The 18,054-nt window shown below is 47.0% G+C and overlaps 1 protein-coding gene across 1 annotated transcript in view; it reads left to right on the top strand.

The window, feature by feature from the left end:
- Positions 1 to 5,540, top strand: part of SF3A3 (splicing factor 3a subunit 3) — a 41,834-nt gene extending 36,294 nt beyond the window's left edge. Inside the window, exons 13-17 of the mRNA XM_078768464.1 lie at positions 934 to 1,098; positions 1,235 to 1,345; positions 2,203 to 2,293; positions 2,560 to 2,615; positions 5,268 to 5,540. Coding sequence (XP_078624590.1) covers positions 934 to 1,098; positions 1,235 to 1,345; positions 2,203 to 2,293; positions 2,560 to 2,615; positions 5,268 to 5,345 — 501 coding nt within the window. The 3' untranslated portion in view covers positions 5,346 to 5,540. The remainder of the gene's footprint in view (positions 1 to 933; positions 1,099 to 1,234; positions 1,346 to 2,202; positions 2,294 to 2,559; positions 2,616 to 5,267) is intronic.
- The last annotated feature ends 12,514 nt before the right edge of the window (positions 5,541 to 18,054 follow it).

The raw sequence follows: 18,054 nt of genomic DNA, 5'->3' as shown, positions 1-18,054 counted from the left end.
GTGCAATTTAGGTCTTCAGCACACGTAAGCGGTAAAAGTGGTTGTGCAGTGTGGTGCACAATGAGGTCTTTTGCTATAACTAACCATACATTTGTGAAAATGAAATTTTTAAGCTTGAGAGTAAAAAGGAGTAAAGGGGGAAAAGGATATTTGGGGCCTATGATGGGTGTGGTGGTGGAGAGGAGGTGGGAGTGAAATGCTCCCATTTTATGCACACAATAAATAGATGGCTGCTTGCATGGACACCAAGATGGGTCTTAACGAGACGACGTCTTGGATTGAATGAAAAACTAGTCTTGATCGTGAAGACTATTGACGGGACAGGTACAACGATGGATGAAATCAAAACTACATTGATCGAGATATGCTAACTGCCGTGGGAAGTGAGGACAAGCTGGCCTTTCGGACATTAATACTTTGTCAGAGCTCGAAATAGGTCTTAGATTGGCCCGTTTTCAAGACCATCCCATCGGAGCACTTGTCTCGTGATGCTGTGACTCCGACCATGTGCAAATCCTATTTGCTGTGTTGATTTGCCTACTCGTGTGTTTGTAGTTCCTGTAAAAGTACATTGATGTAGACTCATGATGTTCTTTTTCTCCATGTGATTCGTGCACACGATTGTCCATGAACCGTAGACGTTTTATTTTCTAATGGTCTATCGACTATCCTCAACCCAAATTGTGAATTTGGAATCCCTCCAGGGTACTGGCCCAGAAGCATCTCGATCTTAAATATTGCAACCGCTCGTGCAAAAAAGGAACATTTGCCTTGCTGCCTCCTCTAAAAGAAGGAATGGTCCAAAAAATACAAATGGGGTAGACCTTGGTAGCCGAGTGATTTGAGTACTCGAGGAGTCATAATTCGTACGAACGTTTTATATGATACGTTGTGAATAATAAATTGAATGCACATGTCTTTATTACATCACAGGAGCAGCGACAGCTGACACGAGAGAACGTCCAGCGGAAGCAGGCCCGCACTGGGGGAGAGAGGGAGGATGAGGAAGAAGAGCACTTCAGTGACAGCGACAGCGATGAAGAAAGCAACGAAATAATATATAACCCGAAAAACCTGCCACTCGGCTGGGATGGCAAGGTGGAAGAAGATACCTTACTTGATTATTTTCATCTTCTTTCCAATGTTAATATTTTGCTATCCAAAAAGAAGTATGTACAGTATTTGGTCCATGATAGGTGATCATTCAACTTTAACCCTGACATTTTGTGAACAGCCAATCCCTTACTGGCTGTACAAGCTGCATGGGCTCAACATCAACTTCACCTGTGAGATTTGTGGCAACCAAACGTACCGTGGCCCCAAGGCCTTTCAGAGGCATTTTGCTGTGAGTGTCGTGAGAACATCTCGATTGTCTCCTAATTTTACTACGTTATTGGCAATGGATTGTCGAGTTTGTTTTTTGACTCTATACTTGTGCAAATTTAAGAATACTCATCACTTTTACAACAGTTATAACAACAACAGTTAAAGGGAGTGGAAGTTAAGTTGTGACATCATCATGGGTTGGGATATAGCAAATATATTTCTAGTGCAACTAACTTGAGGAATACTTATTTCAAACGACCAAAGAGTTCAATCATAATTCTGTATTTCATAAAACTAATTCATTCATATTCATTCATTCATTCACATATAAAACTGTTAAGAGAGTAGGGCAAAAGGTTGACCCATTTGTGCACGCCTCTACCTCCTTGCGTATGCTCTTCTTCCCTGTTTGACCCTTGGCCTGGGGTCGTGCCCTTTATTGGCTGAAGCGCCAGGGCCTGCCACGCTTTCCTTGTTAATTTCCTGTTCTCTTGTGTTCCGTCTGTTCATTTCTTCGTATCTATTTTATTTTATTTTTCATATTTTTCTTTCTCTGCTCGTTTCATTTTGTTCTCGCTGTGACTTCCGACGCTGACCCGTCCTCCTTCCCCATACGTTTGCCACATGGTATCCCATGGGACTAAAAGATGAAGTTTACCCACCTACGCACCCTCCTTTGGGCCTTTTGTAAACCCTCTGCCGGGCACACTTGCTGCTGGAATGCTGCCTTGTGGACTTCGATATTTTTTTTGTGTGTTTATTTTGGAGTAGAGCTGTTGGAGGGTATAGGGGTAGCCACTACTCTCCCACCCAATAACAGTCTAACACCGTTTTATGATCTCCCCCTTCCCCACCCCCCTCCCCAACCCTCATCAGGAATGGCGTCACGCACATGGCATGCGTTGTCTGGGAATTCCAAACACCGCTCATTTTGCCAACATCACCCACATCGAAGATGCTGTTACCCGTAAGTGTCCTCTTGCCGGATTGTGTGTGCACACATGGCCGATACATAATCCGTTTTACATAATTTGGGAAGGGCAAATTGCCCCTATCTCCCACCCGTACATCGTTTGTGCCCCAGTAGGGGGCGCTTATGTGTGTTTACGCCATTCAGGTTTGAAAATGGTAGCGGGATGTCGTGGATATCAATGCAAGTGAGGCTGTTTAAAGAATGATATGTACAAAGCATGGGATGCAAACAACCTCTCTTTCTCTACTTTGCAATCACAGTCTGGGCAAAACTGAAACAGAGTAAAGCCGAAGAGAGATGGCAACCAGATACAGAGGTAAGAACTTCCTTATTGCAGCCATTCCCATTAATTTCGCTTCGCCACGACGGCCGCTTTATTTTAACCTTTGCTCTCCTCTCCAAATCCCATTGCCTGCTTGTAACTGCCAGGCCCTGAGCCTCCTCACCTTTCTATAATCTTTCCACTTGTCCATCCCAATTCTTTGTTGCAAACACACCAAGTATCCTAGCTCTGTTACTTTGGGGCTTTTCCCCAATATTTTGCACCAGGATGCCACAGAAGGTGCTAAGAATAAACTATTCCATATAATTTGAAGAATCTTTCAACATGCTGTTGATGGAAATGCTTGGAAAAGGCGACGCAATCTAGAAACAATCTTGTGTTGCGAGATTATTTGAGACTGGGATAGTTATGACGGTAAGCTGGACAGACGATGCTGTGCCCATAATCACAAATTTGGAGAAAATGTCCAACAGTTTATTACCAAGGAATGTGTTGAGGACGTTTTCAGCATACGAAGGTAGTTCATACGAAGGATGTAGTTGATGGAGTCGGGACTCGGGGAGGGGCGGGATGTCACCTATTTTGACATTGATGACATTGATGAGATGTCACCTATTTCTCAAGGTCTTCTGCTTACACGTACACAGTTACCCCCATCGATATGGCAGCACCATGATGCTACCTGCGCATAAATATTTGGGCTGGGTACGCAGCCGTTTCACGATACGTGTTTTGACATGTTAATTGTTCACAAACTTTGCTTCCAAGATGTTCTTTGAATAGTCCAAGAGAATGAAAATCATCACGTGGAATGTTTGGACTGGTATGGGGTGGTATTGATTTGGAGGTTCCCAACCCACCTCTACGAGATTACTCGGGTCCTTTTGAGGTCTGCTTCACAAGATTCTTTGGTGCACACCTTGCACTCACCTTGGAAAAGTTAAATGGAAAGTGATCGTGTGTTTTGCACTTCCAAAGCTGACATCCATTTTTTCTGCAATTTTTGAGTGGCGCTCCGGTGATTCTCCAAAATTATCTGTTCGACACGTTTAATGGTTGCCTGATTGACGTCAGGTGGTGGCACGTGAGGATGCTCTCGATCGCTCACGAACGTGTGGCCTTTTACAAGCTCCTCCATCATTTAAACACACTTGAGTGAAAGGCCTGTGCCACCAAATGGTGTAGATTACCTGCTGTGAAGTTCAACTTCCTTAATGTTCTCCTGTGCAAGGAACTCGATGATGCATCTAATGGGTCCGTGGAGCACAAGACTGTTGGCTGCCATTTTGATTTTACCCAGAATGCCTTGACCAGCATTGGTCGTCATCGCATTTGAACTATTGCTTTTCGGCGTCGACCTTCAACATCACAACTGAAGCAAATGTGGCGAGTAACATGTTCTACTTTCTTTAAAAAAAAAAAATTCCACTTTCTAATTAGGGAATCGTGACCATCTAAATACCCCATCGTGTGCAGCCTTTGAAGATATTTCCAGCTTTTGAAGAAAAGTGTGTATTCTTTTCTTTTCACCTCTATTACTTTGCAACTAGATATTTTGAGTGGCAAGGGAGGGAAGGAGCTAAAAAAAAAAAAAGAAGAAGAAAAAAAAAGCATTCGCTGGTGACACATTCCACCTGTGGAGATAAAGTGGAGAAAAGGAGGGTCTGAGGTTACTCCCGCAACATCCCTTGGAAACTTTTGTGGCCATGGGCCGTGGTGAAATAATGTGCTTACATGCCTTAAATGTAAGCCGACACGTAAAATTACAGCTCGCAAGGCCCTCTCCTGCACGCTGGACTGGCGGGCTCTCCTGCATCGCGCCCAATCGGGTGTCAGGTTACCGCCGCGCCGCTGACAGCTTTGATTACCACAGCTGATCCCAATCACATCCACGTCCGCTGCCTCTCTCATTCCATCTTCATCTCCTGAATCTTCCCTTGGTCTTCCCATCTCTTGCTGATTCCTCTTCATCTTTTCAATTTCCATTACCCCTCTCCCTCCCACCCCTCCAACCCCTCCTTGTACCCCTTGTACCACCATCACCATCCCTTCATTACCATCGTGGTATGTTCACGAATCGTTCCTCTGTACATCACGCTGTCATTGCAATCGCAGCGCTCGGATCCTTTTTTGCTTTCTCCTGCATCCTTGTCCAACTGGAAACCGATTTGACTCGATTCGGACCCTAACTGCAACAGCTTTGGTTTATTATTGGTGTTCATCGAGCAGAAGAGGTGATTCATTAACGAAACAAGCTGTTGTTCAGAAGAGGTGATTCGTTGAGCTTTCTCGTGCAAACCTCGGTGAAGCCATTTTGCATTCTCGTAGCCACTCTGCATTTCCACCATTCCCTGATGTACACTGACAGAGACTTTTGAAGTATATACCAGGAACATTTGTCTTGGATCATGTATGTTCCGGCAACATTTGAACACATTAAACGTGGAAGGTGGTGGTGACTTTTTTTTGTCACGGTCTTGGTCGTGACCTTATGCTCAGGCCTCCGATGTAATAACATTACTGAGTAGAATGCGACGGAGGGTGGTTGGGTTTGGGAAGGTCGGGACTCGCATTAACACAATTTGCCTCGGGCGGCTACTCTTTGGGGGGGGGAGCAATTGTGGGTCATTCTCACGAGCCTGAGATTGTGCAGCGGCGATCACCTTCTTTTCTTTTCTTTTTCAGGAAGAGTTTGAAGATTCGAGCGGTAACGTGGTTAACCGCAAAACTTTTGAAGACTTGAAGCGCCAGGGTCTCTTGTGATACTTTTTATCTTTTTTTTCAATTTTTACCATCCCCATCCCTAGCTTTATATGTTTTACTTTGTTTATTTGACTCCCCTCCCTCGATGTGGAAATCGATTTGGGTTTGGGGGGCCTTTTTGATTATGGGCATCCAGTTTTGGTGTCTTGTCTCCATTTTTGAAATGATTTGCTCAATTAAAGTTCTTTAACAGGGCTCGCTGTTTTTGAGCTTCTATTTTGCTTTCTCTTCTGCCATTTTTGTTCGTCTGACACACCGTGTACCGCCGGCGGTTTGCTTTGGATGGTGCCCACACTCGTGGCTCACTCACTTTTCGCACTCACCCTTGCCCTCTTTCCCACCCTTTCTCTTTTAAATCGGTTGCGTTTTGCCGGGGGGCAAAAACACACTGCCACGCTTTGTTGCGCACCTAATGTCGGCTGGCAGCGGGCCGCTCGAATTTCTGCGCCGCCTGAAACGCAACGCCAGCCGTGTGCGCGCGCGCTGTACGAGCGCATTACGCGGGATGTGCCGCCTTGCCCGGTCACAAAATCTGCGCCCCCTTTAGCGCTCTCGCCCCTCTATCACTTTGCATCCTACTTCCACCCCACTCCTCCATCTCTTCCCATTCCATGTTCGCTTCACGTTTGGGGGGGGGGGGGGGGTGGGGAGGAGGTCAATGACAAAGTAACATGCATGCATTTAATGACGTGTAATTCTTCGTGCAACTTCATGCTCGTGCATCTCACCTCGGAACTCGACACCGTGTTTGTGGCGCCGTGGCATTGATTTTTTTTTTTACCCCAGGTTTGCGGCCTTCTTCGGGTGCTGATTTTATGAGGTCCTGATGTTTTTGCAGGATTGAGTTTACAAATTGTTGTTGTCACATTCTAACTGGTTTTTTTTTAACGCCTGATAAACAATTTACATTTTTCATCTTGCAGCAAAGTTATAAGATGATGAACTGTTGGAAAAAATGTTTTGTTTTTAAACTTTGCAGCGTGCGTGTGTGTGTGTGTGCGTGCGCTCGCACACACGCACACAGCACAATGAAAAGTTGTGCAAGTAAGGCCTAAAAATGCCGCGATCTCGTATTTCGGCGAACCCCAAACGAATTATTTTCTGGTATGTAAGCAACAGGGCTTCAAACTCAATTTCTGCACGTAGCTCGGTTTTCAGGTGTTTAACTCTTTAATCAGTCTCCTGTCATGGAAAGGTAAGTTTTGCTGTCCCGTATAAGCATCAACGCGTACCATAATATAATATGAGTTCCCTTACATGGAACTTCAATGTAGGACGGAGACCATTAGGCCTATTAAACCCTGTGCTCCGATTACCAACATAAGTTTGTTTGTCCGTGCCCCATACTTTTTAAATGCTGAGCATCAAGCAAGGAAGCAGCACGTACCATTTGTAGTCTTTCGTATGACTGCGCCGCGGTTCCAACCATAGTTCTGCATATTAAGTTAATCGGTGAATTTTAACCAAAACCTTTTGGTTACACAACTTTCCGAGGCTTGCTTTTTTTCTTTCTTTTCTTTTTTTATGTCTCCACCACCGAAGGTGCCCAAGGAATTATTTTTTCAGATAGTTCATGCTTCTGTCCGTCTGTGATCAATTTTTGTTACCGTGATAACTTGTGAACCACTGAAGAGATTGCTCCCAAACTCGGTACAAAGTGTGTTATGATGCAAAGATGAGTTTCAATTTTAGGCTCAAAGGGTCAAAGGTTATGCGAGATTGAAAGTGAAAGTAGCAGATTTCCGTTACCGTAATAACTTGCGAACTGCAATAACTTGTGAACCGCCAAATGGGATTTTGACCGAACTTGGCATAACTATGGAGTGTAATACAAAGATGAACTGATTAAATTTTGGGTTAAAAGGGTCAAGTGCCATTTGAAAATCATTTTGTAGACCATAAATAGAGTAAGAAACATCTGATGTCTCCCTCCTTCCTATCTGTCTTCTCTCTGTCTCTCTCTCTCTCCCTCTATGAGGACCTTTCGTTTTTCATCTGACCTTTGTTGAGGTCAAACGTAAGGTGGTTGACATCTAATGTGGGCGGAGGCGTATCCATTGACACATTCGTTGTCAATTTCTACTTTTGCCATTTAAGTCACTCATTCAGTATTTATTACAAAGGCTAAGGAATATTCGAATGTATGAAATTACAAACATTAACATCAGATGGTCATCTGATTATTGAGTAGGCACAATGAGGAAGGGATAAATTTGGAGAAAATAAATAAGGGCGATGGGAGATGATGATGGACAAAAGATGGACAAATGGGAGATGGACAAAAGGACCACCGAGGCACTTGGAAACATGGTGGTGGGATGATGAAGTTGGAACGAGGATTGACGAGAAGAGGAAGAAGTTCAAGGAGTGGCAGAAGGCGAAGGGTACGGGAGCAGAAACAGCAGAGCATGAAAGTTATAAGGCAGCCAGGAAGGCTGCAAAGAAAGAGGTAGCAAAGGCGCAGGAGGCATGTAGGAAAATGTTCGGAGAACGCTTGGATTCGGAAGAGGGTCAGAAAGCAGTATTCAGGATTGCAAAGCAGATAGCGAAAGAGAGGTGTGATGTGATGGGGGTGAGTTGCTTGAAGGATGAAGTGAGACAAATCGTTGTCGACCCAGATGGAATTAAAGGAAGATGGAAAAGATATATGGAAATGCTGTTGAATACAGAGAATGAATGGGATGGCAACATAGAGAGTAACCCAGTTTTAGGACCGGCAGAGAAGATAACTGAGAAGGAAGTTGAGGAGATATATGAGAGAAGATATATGGAAAGATATATGGAAGATATATGGAAGATATATGGAAATGCTGTTAAATACAGAGAATGAATGGGATGGCAACATAGAGAGTAACCCAGTTTTAGGACCGGCAGAGAAGATAACTGAGAAGGAAGTTGAGGAAGCGATAAAAGCAATGAAGGGTAGAAAAGCGGGAGGGCCGACGGGAGTTGTGGGAGATATGTTGAAGGCAGCAGGAAGTTGGGGTGTGAAGAGAATGACAGAGATCTGTAATCTGGTGGTGAAAGAAGGCCGCATTCCAGTGGATTGGGAACTGAGTACCCTCGTCCCTCTATACAAGGGGAAAGGTGACCCTCTGGAGAGTGGCTCGTACCGAGCGATAAAGTTATTGGAGCATGGAATGAAGGTATTGGAAAGGGTGTTGGAGAGGAGGATAAGGAAGAAAGTGAAGATCGACGAAATGCAGTTTGGATTCATGCCAGGAAGAGGAACGACAGACGCGCTTTTCATTGTGAGGCAGTTGCAGGAGAAGTACATGGAGAAGAGGAAGAAGTTGTTTCTTGGGTTTGTTGATCTGGAGAAAGCATTCGATCGGGTTCCACGCAAAGTATTGACATGGGCATTGAGGAAGTTAGGAGTGGAGGAATGGTTGATCAGAGTAGTGATGGCAATGTACAAAAGAGCGCGCACAGCTGTAAGGACGAAGGACAGGAACAGTGGTGAGTTTGAGGTGAAGGTGGGAGTGCATCAGGGGTCGGTACTAAGTCCACTACTATTTGTAGCTGTGATGGAGGTGCTGGCTCAGAACGTAAAGGAGGGTTTACCGTGGGAGTTGTTGTATGCAGATGATCTGGTGTTGATTGCGGAAAGTATGGATGGACTGAAGGAAAAGATGAACACGTGGAAGGAATGTATGGAGACAAAGGTCTGAAGGTGAATATCGGAAAGACGAAGGTGATGGCAAGTGGTAAAGCATGTGGTGAGGTGGAAAGAACTGGGAAGTGGCCCTGTGCTGTGTGTAGGAAGGGTGTCGGAGTGAACTCCATTCAGTGTACAATGTGCGCTGAGTGGGTTCATCAAAAATGTAGTGGTCTGAGAGGGTTATTAACCAGTGTGGCAGCTACATTCAAATGTAAGGTGTGCACAGAGGGAGCTGCAGATGGAGGAAATGTTGAGTTGGATCTTGGAGACGGCGTGAAGCTGGAAGGTGTGAAAACATTTTGCTACCTCGGAGACATGCTGAATGGAGAAGGTGGATCAGACTCGGCAACGGTTGCTCGAGTGAGATGTGCATGGAAGAAGTTTCGGGAATTGAGTGGCGTGCTGATGATGAAGGGATTGTCGTTGAAGCTGAAGGGAAAGGTGTTAGCTGCATGTGTGAGAAATGTTATGATTTATGGGAGCGAGACATGGGTAATGAACGTAGAGCAGCAACGAAGGTTGGAAAGGGTGGAAATGCGAATGGTTCGACGGATGTGCGGAGTATCGTTGAGAGAGAGGAAGACAAATGATGAATTGCGAAAGATGATGGGAATAGAGCCTGTGATTGATGCTGTGAAGAGGAACAGGTTGAGATGGTTCGGTCATGTGTTGAGGAAGGATGAAAGTGACTGGTTGAGAAGAGTGATGGAAATGAATGTAGAAGGAAGTAGAAGACGGGGAAGACCGAGAAAGACTTGGCTAAAGATGGTGGAAGAAGAAATGCGGGCAAGGGGGTTAACAAGGAGAGATGCAGAAAATATGGCAAAATGGAGAAGATTGTCATGGGGACCGCAAGGCTAACCCCCGCTCTAGCAGGGAAAATGGCCTTTAAAATGCATGTTGTTGTTGTTGTTTGATGGGAGATGAGGGGGCATCCATGGAGAATGTGAAGGGGATGGCCATCATAATTTTGACCATGTTTGCTCACTCGATAGATGGATGACCCCTTGTCCCCGAGAATTGTAAATGACTCGCTGCTTCCTTGGAAATGGATAAATACCATCGCTGCAGGTCCTACCACGTTTCACAACTTTGATTAAATTTCACATGACGCTGCGCCCCCATGCACTGCTAACCGACGCTACGCTTCCACTTGCAAGTGGTGCCAAGAGGTCATGGGCTACTCGCACGACCATTCAAAGCACTTCCGTGACGGCCTGGAAAGCACGAGCGAGTGTAGCTCACCGCTTATTTTGAAGTGTGAATTTGAACTTTTCGTTTAATTTGCTCATCTTTTGGGGATGGTTTTAGGGATGGTTGGGTGTAACTCATCCTATCACTCGGGTATATTGGGAGTGAACCACAATATATGGACTGGCATATGGAGAACCAATTGGGCATTACCAGTTTTACAACGTCATATGATTAGTCTGAAAGAACAGCCATACCTTCGGAAATTGTTTCAATTTTCTCATCTCCGAACATCAGTTTGGCTTCCAACCAGATTATTCCACCTTGGAATGCTGCTTCTGTGTCAGCAGCGGATGGATGCCATCATCCCAAATAAAAGGTCAGGGCTATCTCACTGGACATCTCCCATGCATTTGATTCCTCTTGCCCTCCCCGATTTTTCCAACTGTCAGCTAATGGTATCTAGGTTTCCCTCCGAACCTGTCTATCAGATTTCCTGTTTGTCCGCTAGCAGTGGGTTGCTTTGGCTGGAATCTTACCCCATGCTGTACTTTTGGAGGCTGGTGTTCTGGGTCCAATCCTGTTGATATACTCGTACATCAACAGCTCCTCGTCATCACTGAAAAATCCATTCTTTGCAGAAGAAACCGTTCGGTACAGGACTGTTCCGCATACCAGGCTCAGAGGTACAGTGTCTGGAGCTCCTGGCCCTTACTATGTGCTAAGTTGTCCGCCATTTTGAAATTCTCTAAAGAGCCAAGTCGGCCTGACATTCTCAGATTATGGTGATTCATAAAGAATAATAAAGGTTGTCATGGATTGTGGCTTCTCACTGTGGCCAAGTGCTGCTACTTCAGGCTCTGTTTCATTGGAGTCTCTCATTAGGAAATCGTTATAAAAAAATAAAATAACCACCTTTAGAGGCAATTTTTCCCCGCAAAGCGGGGGTTGGCCTTTTTCGGGAACTGTGGTTGTTGTTGTTTTTCGGTCCCCTATTTGAAGCAATGTTTTACGGCCGGATGCCCTTCCTGACGCCAACCCTTTTTGCCGCCTTTAACGACAAACAGGGAATTACCAGTGAACTGGTACTCATGAAAAAAATTTAGGACTTTATTTTTTCGTTAGGTTTTAGGAAATCTATTTTAGGAATTTTAGGAAAAATTTAGGAAATTTAGGAAAAAAAAAATTGATTGATTAATTTGATTAAATTGATTAAAATTAAATTGATTAAAAATTGATTAATTTTTAGGAAAAAAAATAAATTTAGGAAATTTTAGGAAAAAAAAAATTTTTCATTAGGAAATCGTTGCAGGACTTTATTCTTTTTCAATGTAGGCAGGTATGTAACATGCCAGTTTATTCCTTTTACTGGCTTTTCTGGTCTCCCCCCCATTCCCTTCCTCTCATGCCCGCCTCCTACCCCTTCCAGGTGTCACCCGTTGTGCCAAAATCCCTGTCCTTGTTACCCTCCCCAAGTCTAAATTCAACACTCACCTCCATTCTTTCACACCACTTTTTTCTTGCTTGTGGAACTCCTCCTGAGACCTTAGTCTCGAGCTCTTCTCTGGCGGATTTTGTCTTCTGCTATACCACTGCATGCTCTCCCATTTTTCTCCCATAGACTCAGCTTCATAACGAGGGTAGAGGAGAGGGTGCAAGACCTGCAAGGAGGAGGTAGAATACGGAGACCACTGGACCTGTCTGTGATGGCATAGTGAGAGACCCATGGGCTTGGCTTCATCGTGGGAGATTCCAATAATCTTGGGATTCAATAGCAAATAAATTTAGCTTCACCAATTAACTTGCAGATCACAATGTTCCAAGGAGCGTTGATTTATTGCCATCCCGGGTCTTTGTAAAAGAAAGAGACTTGCTTCTGTTGACCCAATGTTTGACCTAATGGTGGTCTTGCTGTCTCCACTGTTATTGATGTGATGTTCGCTCAAATGTCCTCAATCCATTTACAAGTCTGTCTCAAGTCTCCCACCCATAGAGCACAACCAATCACACAATGACTAAAATCACCACACCGCCATGGTTGGTGATTGATTACCCTTGGACGTAGAAGTCGCTGTCCAGAAGAAGCCACCCAACTTTGGGTTTTGTCCATCAAATAAAATTCTTCAGCTATTTGGATCATGATGGTGAGTTTCAAAAATTCAGTGATGCTCTTCCACGATGCCAAAACCACACGAAGAGGAGCTTACACCACCCACGTCTCGTCTCGTGCACCGAAACATCTGATATCCACGCACGAATCACAAAAAAGGGTTTCGTACTTCATTATTATTCTGTGCTCCAAAGCCAGTCGCTGGCACGACATCCTTGGTCGTACGAAGTCCTACCTTGGCACACCTGAGCTCCTCACCACATACAAGGCTTTCATCCGCAGCTCAATGGAATACTGTTCTCCCCTATGGGCTGGTGCTCCTGCCTCACACCTAGCTCGGCTTCACGCTGTTGAAACCAAAGCGTTCAGAATCATTGGAATCTCCCACGATGACGCTAACTCTGAGGGCCTTTCTCTCACTCACCACAGGCAGGTAGGTGGTCTTTCTGTCTTCTACCGACTCCTCTCCGGCCTTGCTCCCCCAGCTCTCTCTGTGCTCTGTCCCCCAAATATTCCTACAGGTCGCACAAGATCTGCCAGCAACCCTCTCATGGTTAAACTGCCAAAATCTCGGCTCTCTGCTCACCTTCACTCTTTCATTCCCCTTTTCTCCCGCCTCTGGAACAAACTCCCCCACTCCCTTCAATCCCACTCCTCCCTCCAGGTCTTTAAAACAGCTGTTCACCACCATCTCTTATCTTCCCCCATCCCAAACCTTAATCTTTTCTACCATCGCTAATTCACCCCAGATCCACTTTTTTGAAATTCCGACTTCTTTCCTGGAAGTCCTTGCAGTGTCCATGTGTTTTATACCTCTCCCACCCCCCCCCCCCCCTTCCCATGCTTCCTCCCCCAAGCCCTCTCCCTCCCACAGATCTCCCGATGTCCCTGTTATCTCCTGTTGTACTTGTGTGCTTCCCCCTCCCCCCCCCCCCCCCCAATCTTGTCTCCTGCTCCCTTTATCAACTCAACTGCACTATGTCCAGCAGAGTTTTTGTCGACACCCAGTGTCCGTCGTCCGCCTGTCGTCTGTCTGTCGTCTGTAAACAATTCGACGTCTACGCTCTTAAAGTCACAAATATTGATTAAATTTGATGAAACTTGTTATGCAGCATCTTTAAGACATAAACTAGTTTGGGATTGCATTTGGGCGTTGTATGCCCAAAAATGGGCGCGGCAGGGCGGCCATATTGAAAATCTATTTTTGTCATTTCTTTAGCACATATAAACTATATCGTTTGTGGTTCTATTATGCATATTCTAACCATATTGATATAGACCAGTTGAGTTCAGGTTCCCTGGAACCTCTCGAGTTATATGTTTTATGTGTCCGTTTGTCTTTTTGTGATTAATGTTAGCTCTTACATGAGCCTCGATCTTGTATACAAAAAAAAAGGTTCCCTGGCTGTTTGGTTGGGTGGTTAACCTCTCTATTTCCTCCACTAAATGGGAGGTTTGAGTCCCCATGGCAGCTCACTGTGCAAGTCTGGTATGTATGCCAACTCCTGCCCCATCCCATCATTAATTCTGGGGGTCAGGGGGGTCCATATGTTCCTGGGGATTTAAATAGACTGGTTTCAGATTCACAATGAAGGAAGCTGCTTGCACTGCACTTGGGAAGATCCATATTGGAATATCAAGACACCGCCGACGTTTCGACCACTGAGTAGTCATCAATAAATCATCCATTGGTCCTGATAAACGCCATTTGGTGATCTGTACGTCAGAGCTGAGTCCAGGGGCATGTTCAGTTACCAAGCAGCTAACTAGCTCTTACCGTATGTTCAGTTACCAAGCAGTGGGCTAGCTCTTACCGTATGTTCAGTTACCAAGCAGTGAGCTAGCTCTTACCGTATGTTCAGTTACCAAGCAGTGAGCTAGCTCTTACCAAGCTAACCGTTCCTGATCAACGGTTCAAATGGAGTGCTTGTTTGGGTGCTGAAGCGAGTTTGTGAGCGCTGTGCAAGAACCTTGGTGACTGAACACACACCTGAGGTCGACCTACTGGTTAGCTAAACGAGTTCGTGGTGGCATGATTTCGGAGTGCTCGTTTTCAGGGGTGGCGCACACACACACACACACACACACACACCAGGCGGCGCTCTCGGCACACTCTCCGACACGAAACGCGACTCATTCCGACAGGTCCTCGTTTCATTGGAGCTCACCTTGCTCACGCTTAAAACCCGCATTGTCTACCTTGCTCACGCTTAAAACCCGCATTGTCTACCTTGCTCACCCTTAAAACCCACATTGTCTACCTTGCTCACCCTTAAAACCCGCATTGTCTACCTTGCTCACGCTTAAAACCCGCATTGTCTACCTTGCTCACCCTTAAAAGCCGCATTGTCTACCTTGCTCACCCTTAAAATCCGCATTGTCTACCTTGCTCACCCTTAAAACCCGCATTGTCTACCTTGCTCACGCTTAAAACCCGCATTGTCTACCTTGCTCACCTTTAAAACCCGCATTGGCTACCTTGCTCACCCTTAAAACCCGCATTGTCTACCTTGCTCACGCTTAAAACCCGCATTGTCTACCTTGCTCACCCTTAAAACCCACATTGTCTACCTTGCTCACCCTTAAAACCCGCATTGTCTACCTTGCTCACGCTTAAAACCCGCATTGTCTACCTTGCTCACCCTTAAAAGCCGCATTGTCTACCTTGCTCACCCTTAAAACCCGCATTGTCTACCTTGCTCACCCTTAAAACCCGCATTGTCTACCTTGCTCACCCTTAAAACCCGCATTGCCTACCTTGCTCATCCTTAAAACCCGCATTGTCTACCTTGCTCACCCTTAAAACCCGCATTGCCTACCTTGCTCATCCTTAAAACCCGCATTGGCTACCTTGCTCACCTTAAAACCCGCATTGTCTACCTTGCTCCCGAGACCCGAGTGCATTGATTTTTTTAAGTTGGCGGGATTTGCGGGCGTCGCAGTTAATGGGGGCACCAGCAATCCGATCATTCCGGGTTTTGTTCCCTGTTTACGTTTCGAGACATCCCCTGGCGACGGCTCGAGGAGGACTCGGACCCCTCCTCCCCTTACCCCCACGTCCTCCCAGTGAGCCCCCACTACCCCGCCCGACGGCTCGAGGAGGACTCGGACCCCTCCTCCCCTTACCCCCACGTCCTCCCAGTGAGCCCCCACTACCCCGCCCGACGGCTCGAGGAGGACTCGGACCCCTCCTCCCCTTACCCCCACGTCCTCCCAGTGAGCCCCCACTACCCCGCCTGACGGCTCGAGGAGGACTCGGACCCCTCCCCTTACCCCCACGCCCTCCCAGTGAGCCCCACCAACCCGCCCGACGGCTCGAGGATGACTCGGACCCCTCCTCCCCTTACCCCCACACCCCTCCCAGTGAGCCCACACCCCTCCCAGTGAGCCCACACCTCCTCCCAGTGAGCCCCCACCCCTCCCAGTGAGCCCCCACCTCCTCCCCTTATCCCCACCCCCTCCCAGTGAGCCCACACCCCCTCCCAGTGAGCCCCCACCTCCTCCCAGTGAGCCCCCACCCCTCCCAGTGAGCCCCCACCCCCTCCCAGTGAGCCCCCACCCCCTCACAGTGAGCCCCCACCTCCTCTCAGTGAGCCCCCACGCCCTCCCAGTGAGCCCCCACCCCATCCCAGTGAGCCCCACCCCCCCCAGTGAGCCACCACCCCTTCCCAATGAGCCCCACCACCCCGCCCGACGGCTCAAGGACGACTCGGACCCCTCCTCCCCTTACCCCCACCTCCTCCCAGTGAGCCCCCACCCCTTCCCAATGAGCCCCACCACCCCGCCCGACGGCTCAAGGACGACTCGGACCCCTCCTCCCCTTACCCCCACCTCCTCCCAGTGAGCCCCCACCCCCTCCCAGTGAGCCCCCACCCCCTCCCAGTGAGCCCCCACCACCCCGTCCGTCGGCGAGTTCCGCGTCCACGTCACGCGCCGTTCAACAACAAACGCGTAACGCTCTCCAGGTGTTGCGCTGATTTCTAAATGGAAGGTGTCATCGATACAAATAACGCGAAAAATACCTTCGCTGTCACGTTCAACCTCGAAGGACCTTTTTCTCCTCGAAGTTTTAATGCGGGGGATTGGAAAGGGGAGGGGAGGAGTAGGGGTGGGGGGACCAGAGGTAGGTGCGAAATAAAATGGCGCGTAAAAGTTGAGCATACCCACGTGTGCCGGGACTGGAAAAAGTTTAATGAACGTTCGAAACGAAACATCGAAGAGTCCATAAAGATGGAGCACCTTGTGTTTTTATATTCGGTCCTTCAGCCCACCTGGGTACACGAGAAGCGCCATTCATGGGGGTCCGAAGGTGCACTTAGTGTAGTTAATGATTATTTCATTATTGCGTGAATTTCCCGCGTTTTGTGAAAACTGTGAACGATAAATTTGAGGTTTTTTTTACTCCAAAAGTTGAAAAGTTTTTCATCGCAACGTTTGTTTGTTCGTGTTTATTCGGTGTTTTCCGAGAATCCTGTTCAACAAGATGATCCAATCCGTAAAATGGGTGACGTCATCTTGCGAGCAGTTAAATTCATTCATTTATTCACTTTTGGCCGAGTTTAACTTTGGAACTTTCGGACTTTGGTCCACACGTGACCCTTTCGGACTCTGGTCCACACGTGACCCTTTCGGACTTTGGTCCACACGTGACGCTTTTGGTCTTTGGTCCACACACGTGACCCTTTTGGTCTTTGGTACACACACGTGACCCTTTTGGACTTTGGTCCACACACGTGACCTTTTCGGACTTTGGCCCACACGTGACCCTTTCGGACTTCGGAGTATTCCATTTTCCCCTTTCGGTTTTGCCTTTACATTTTCTTTCCAATGAACGAATGAGGTCTTCGTCATGTGTGGAGGTATCCGTCCCACCCACCTGGTTTGATCTCTCAAACGAGATGCCACGGATCGCTCGAACGGTACTCGAGGTAAGTGAGTGTGTCCGCGAGTTGCATATTCCCAAAATACGTCACAAGTCAAGCGAATCGACCTGTAAAAGCGCAATCCCGTTCGAGTCTGCCATGTGACGATGTCCTGCATGGCGATGACGTCACGATGTCCTGCATGGCGATGACGTCACGATGTCCTGCATGGCGATGACCACGATGTCCTGCATGTCGATGACGTCACGATGTCCTGCATGGCGATGACGTCATGATGTCCCTGCGAACCTGCCAATCTGCTCTGCATGGTCAGGTCGTCGCCACTCGGGCTCGATGTGTTGGGGCCCTGATTGGTCATTTGTTCCAATGATGCCGGCGATAGCTCGCCTCCTCTTCGCGAAGGACATCTTGCATCGATTAATCACCTGTGCAACATCCCGTCGGCAGTTTATAGCTGGGTCGGGATTCGAACCCAGGGTGAACAGCTTGGAGGTGAGTGTACGTACACCTCCAGGACATACTGCCAGCCCCAAACAAGCACAGGTTGCCAATACCCTAATGTGTCCATTTGCGTTGCTAATTGCTAATTGACGTACCTTTTGAAAAGAGTACACCTTTGGGGCAATTACCCTGGGTCTATCCCTGACCAAGGTTTCGAGCTCTTTGTTTCTGGACACCTCGAAAGGTGACGCTCCCTGGGTGTCACAGGTGTGTCTCATTGAGGATGCAACCAGCAGAATGATTCTTATTTTTGATCCTGGAGTTTCAAGCCATCAAAGAACAATTTGTAATTGATGGAATCCACAATCGCCATATTCTAATGGGATAACTGACACCTCATCATTACCTGTTGAAGAGTTAAGA

Source organism: Myxine glutinosa, chromosome 14, assembly GCF_964187855.1.
Source record: "Myxine glutinosa chromosome 14, kmMyxGlut1.1, whole genome shotgun sequence".
NCBI classification, from domain to species: domain Eukaryota; kingdom Metazoa; phylum Chordata; class Myxini; order Myxiniformes; family Myxinidae; genus Myxine; species Myxine glutinosa.
Note: the sequence above shows the minus strand (reverse complement) of the source record. Positions and strands in the feature narration are given on the sequence as shown.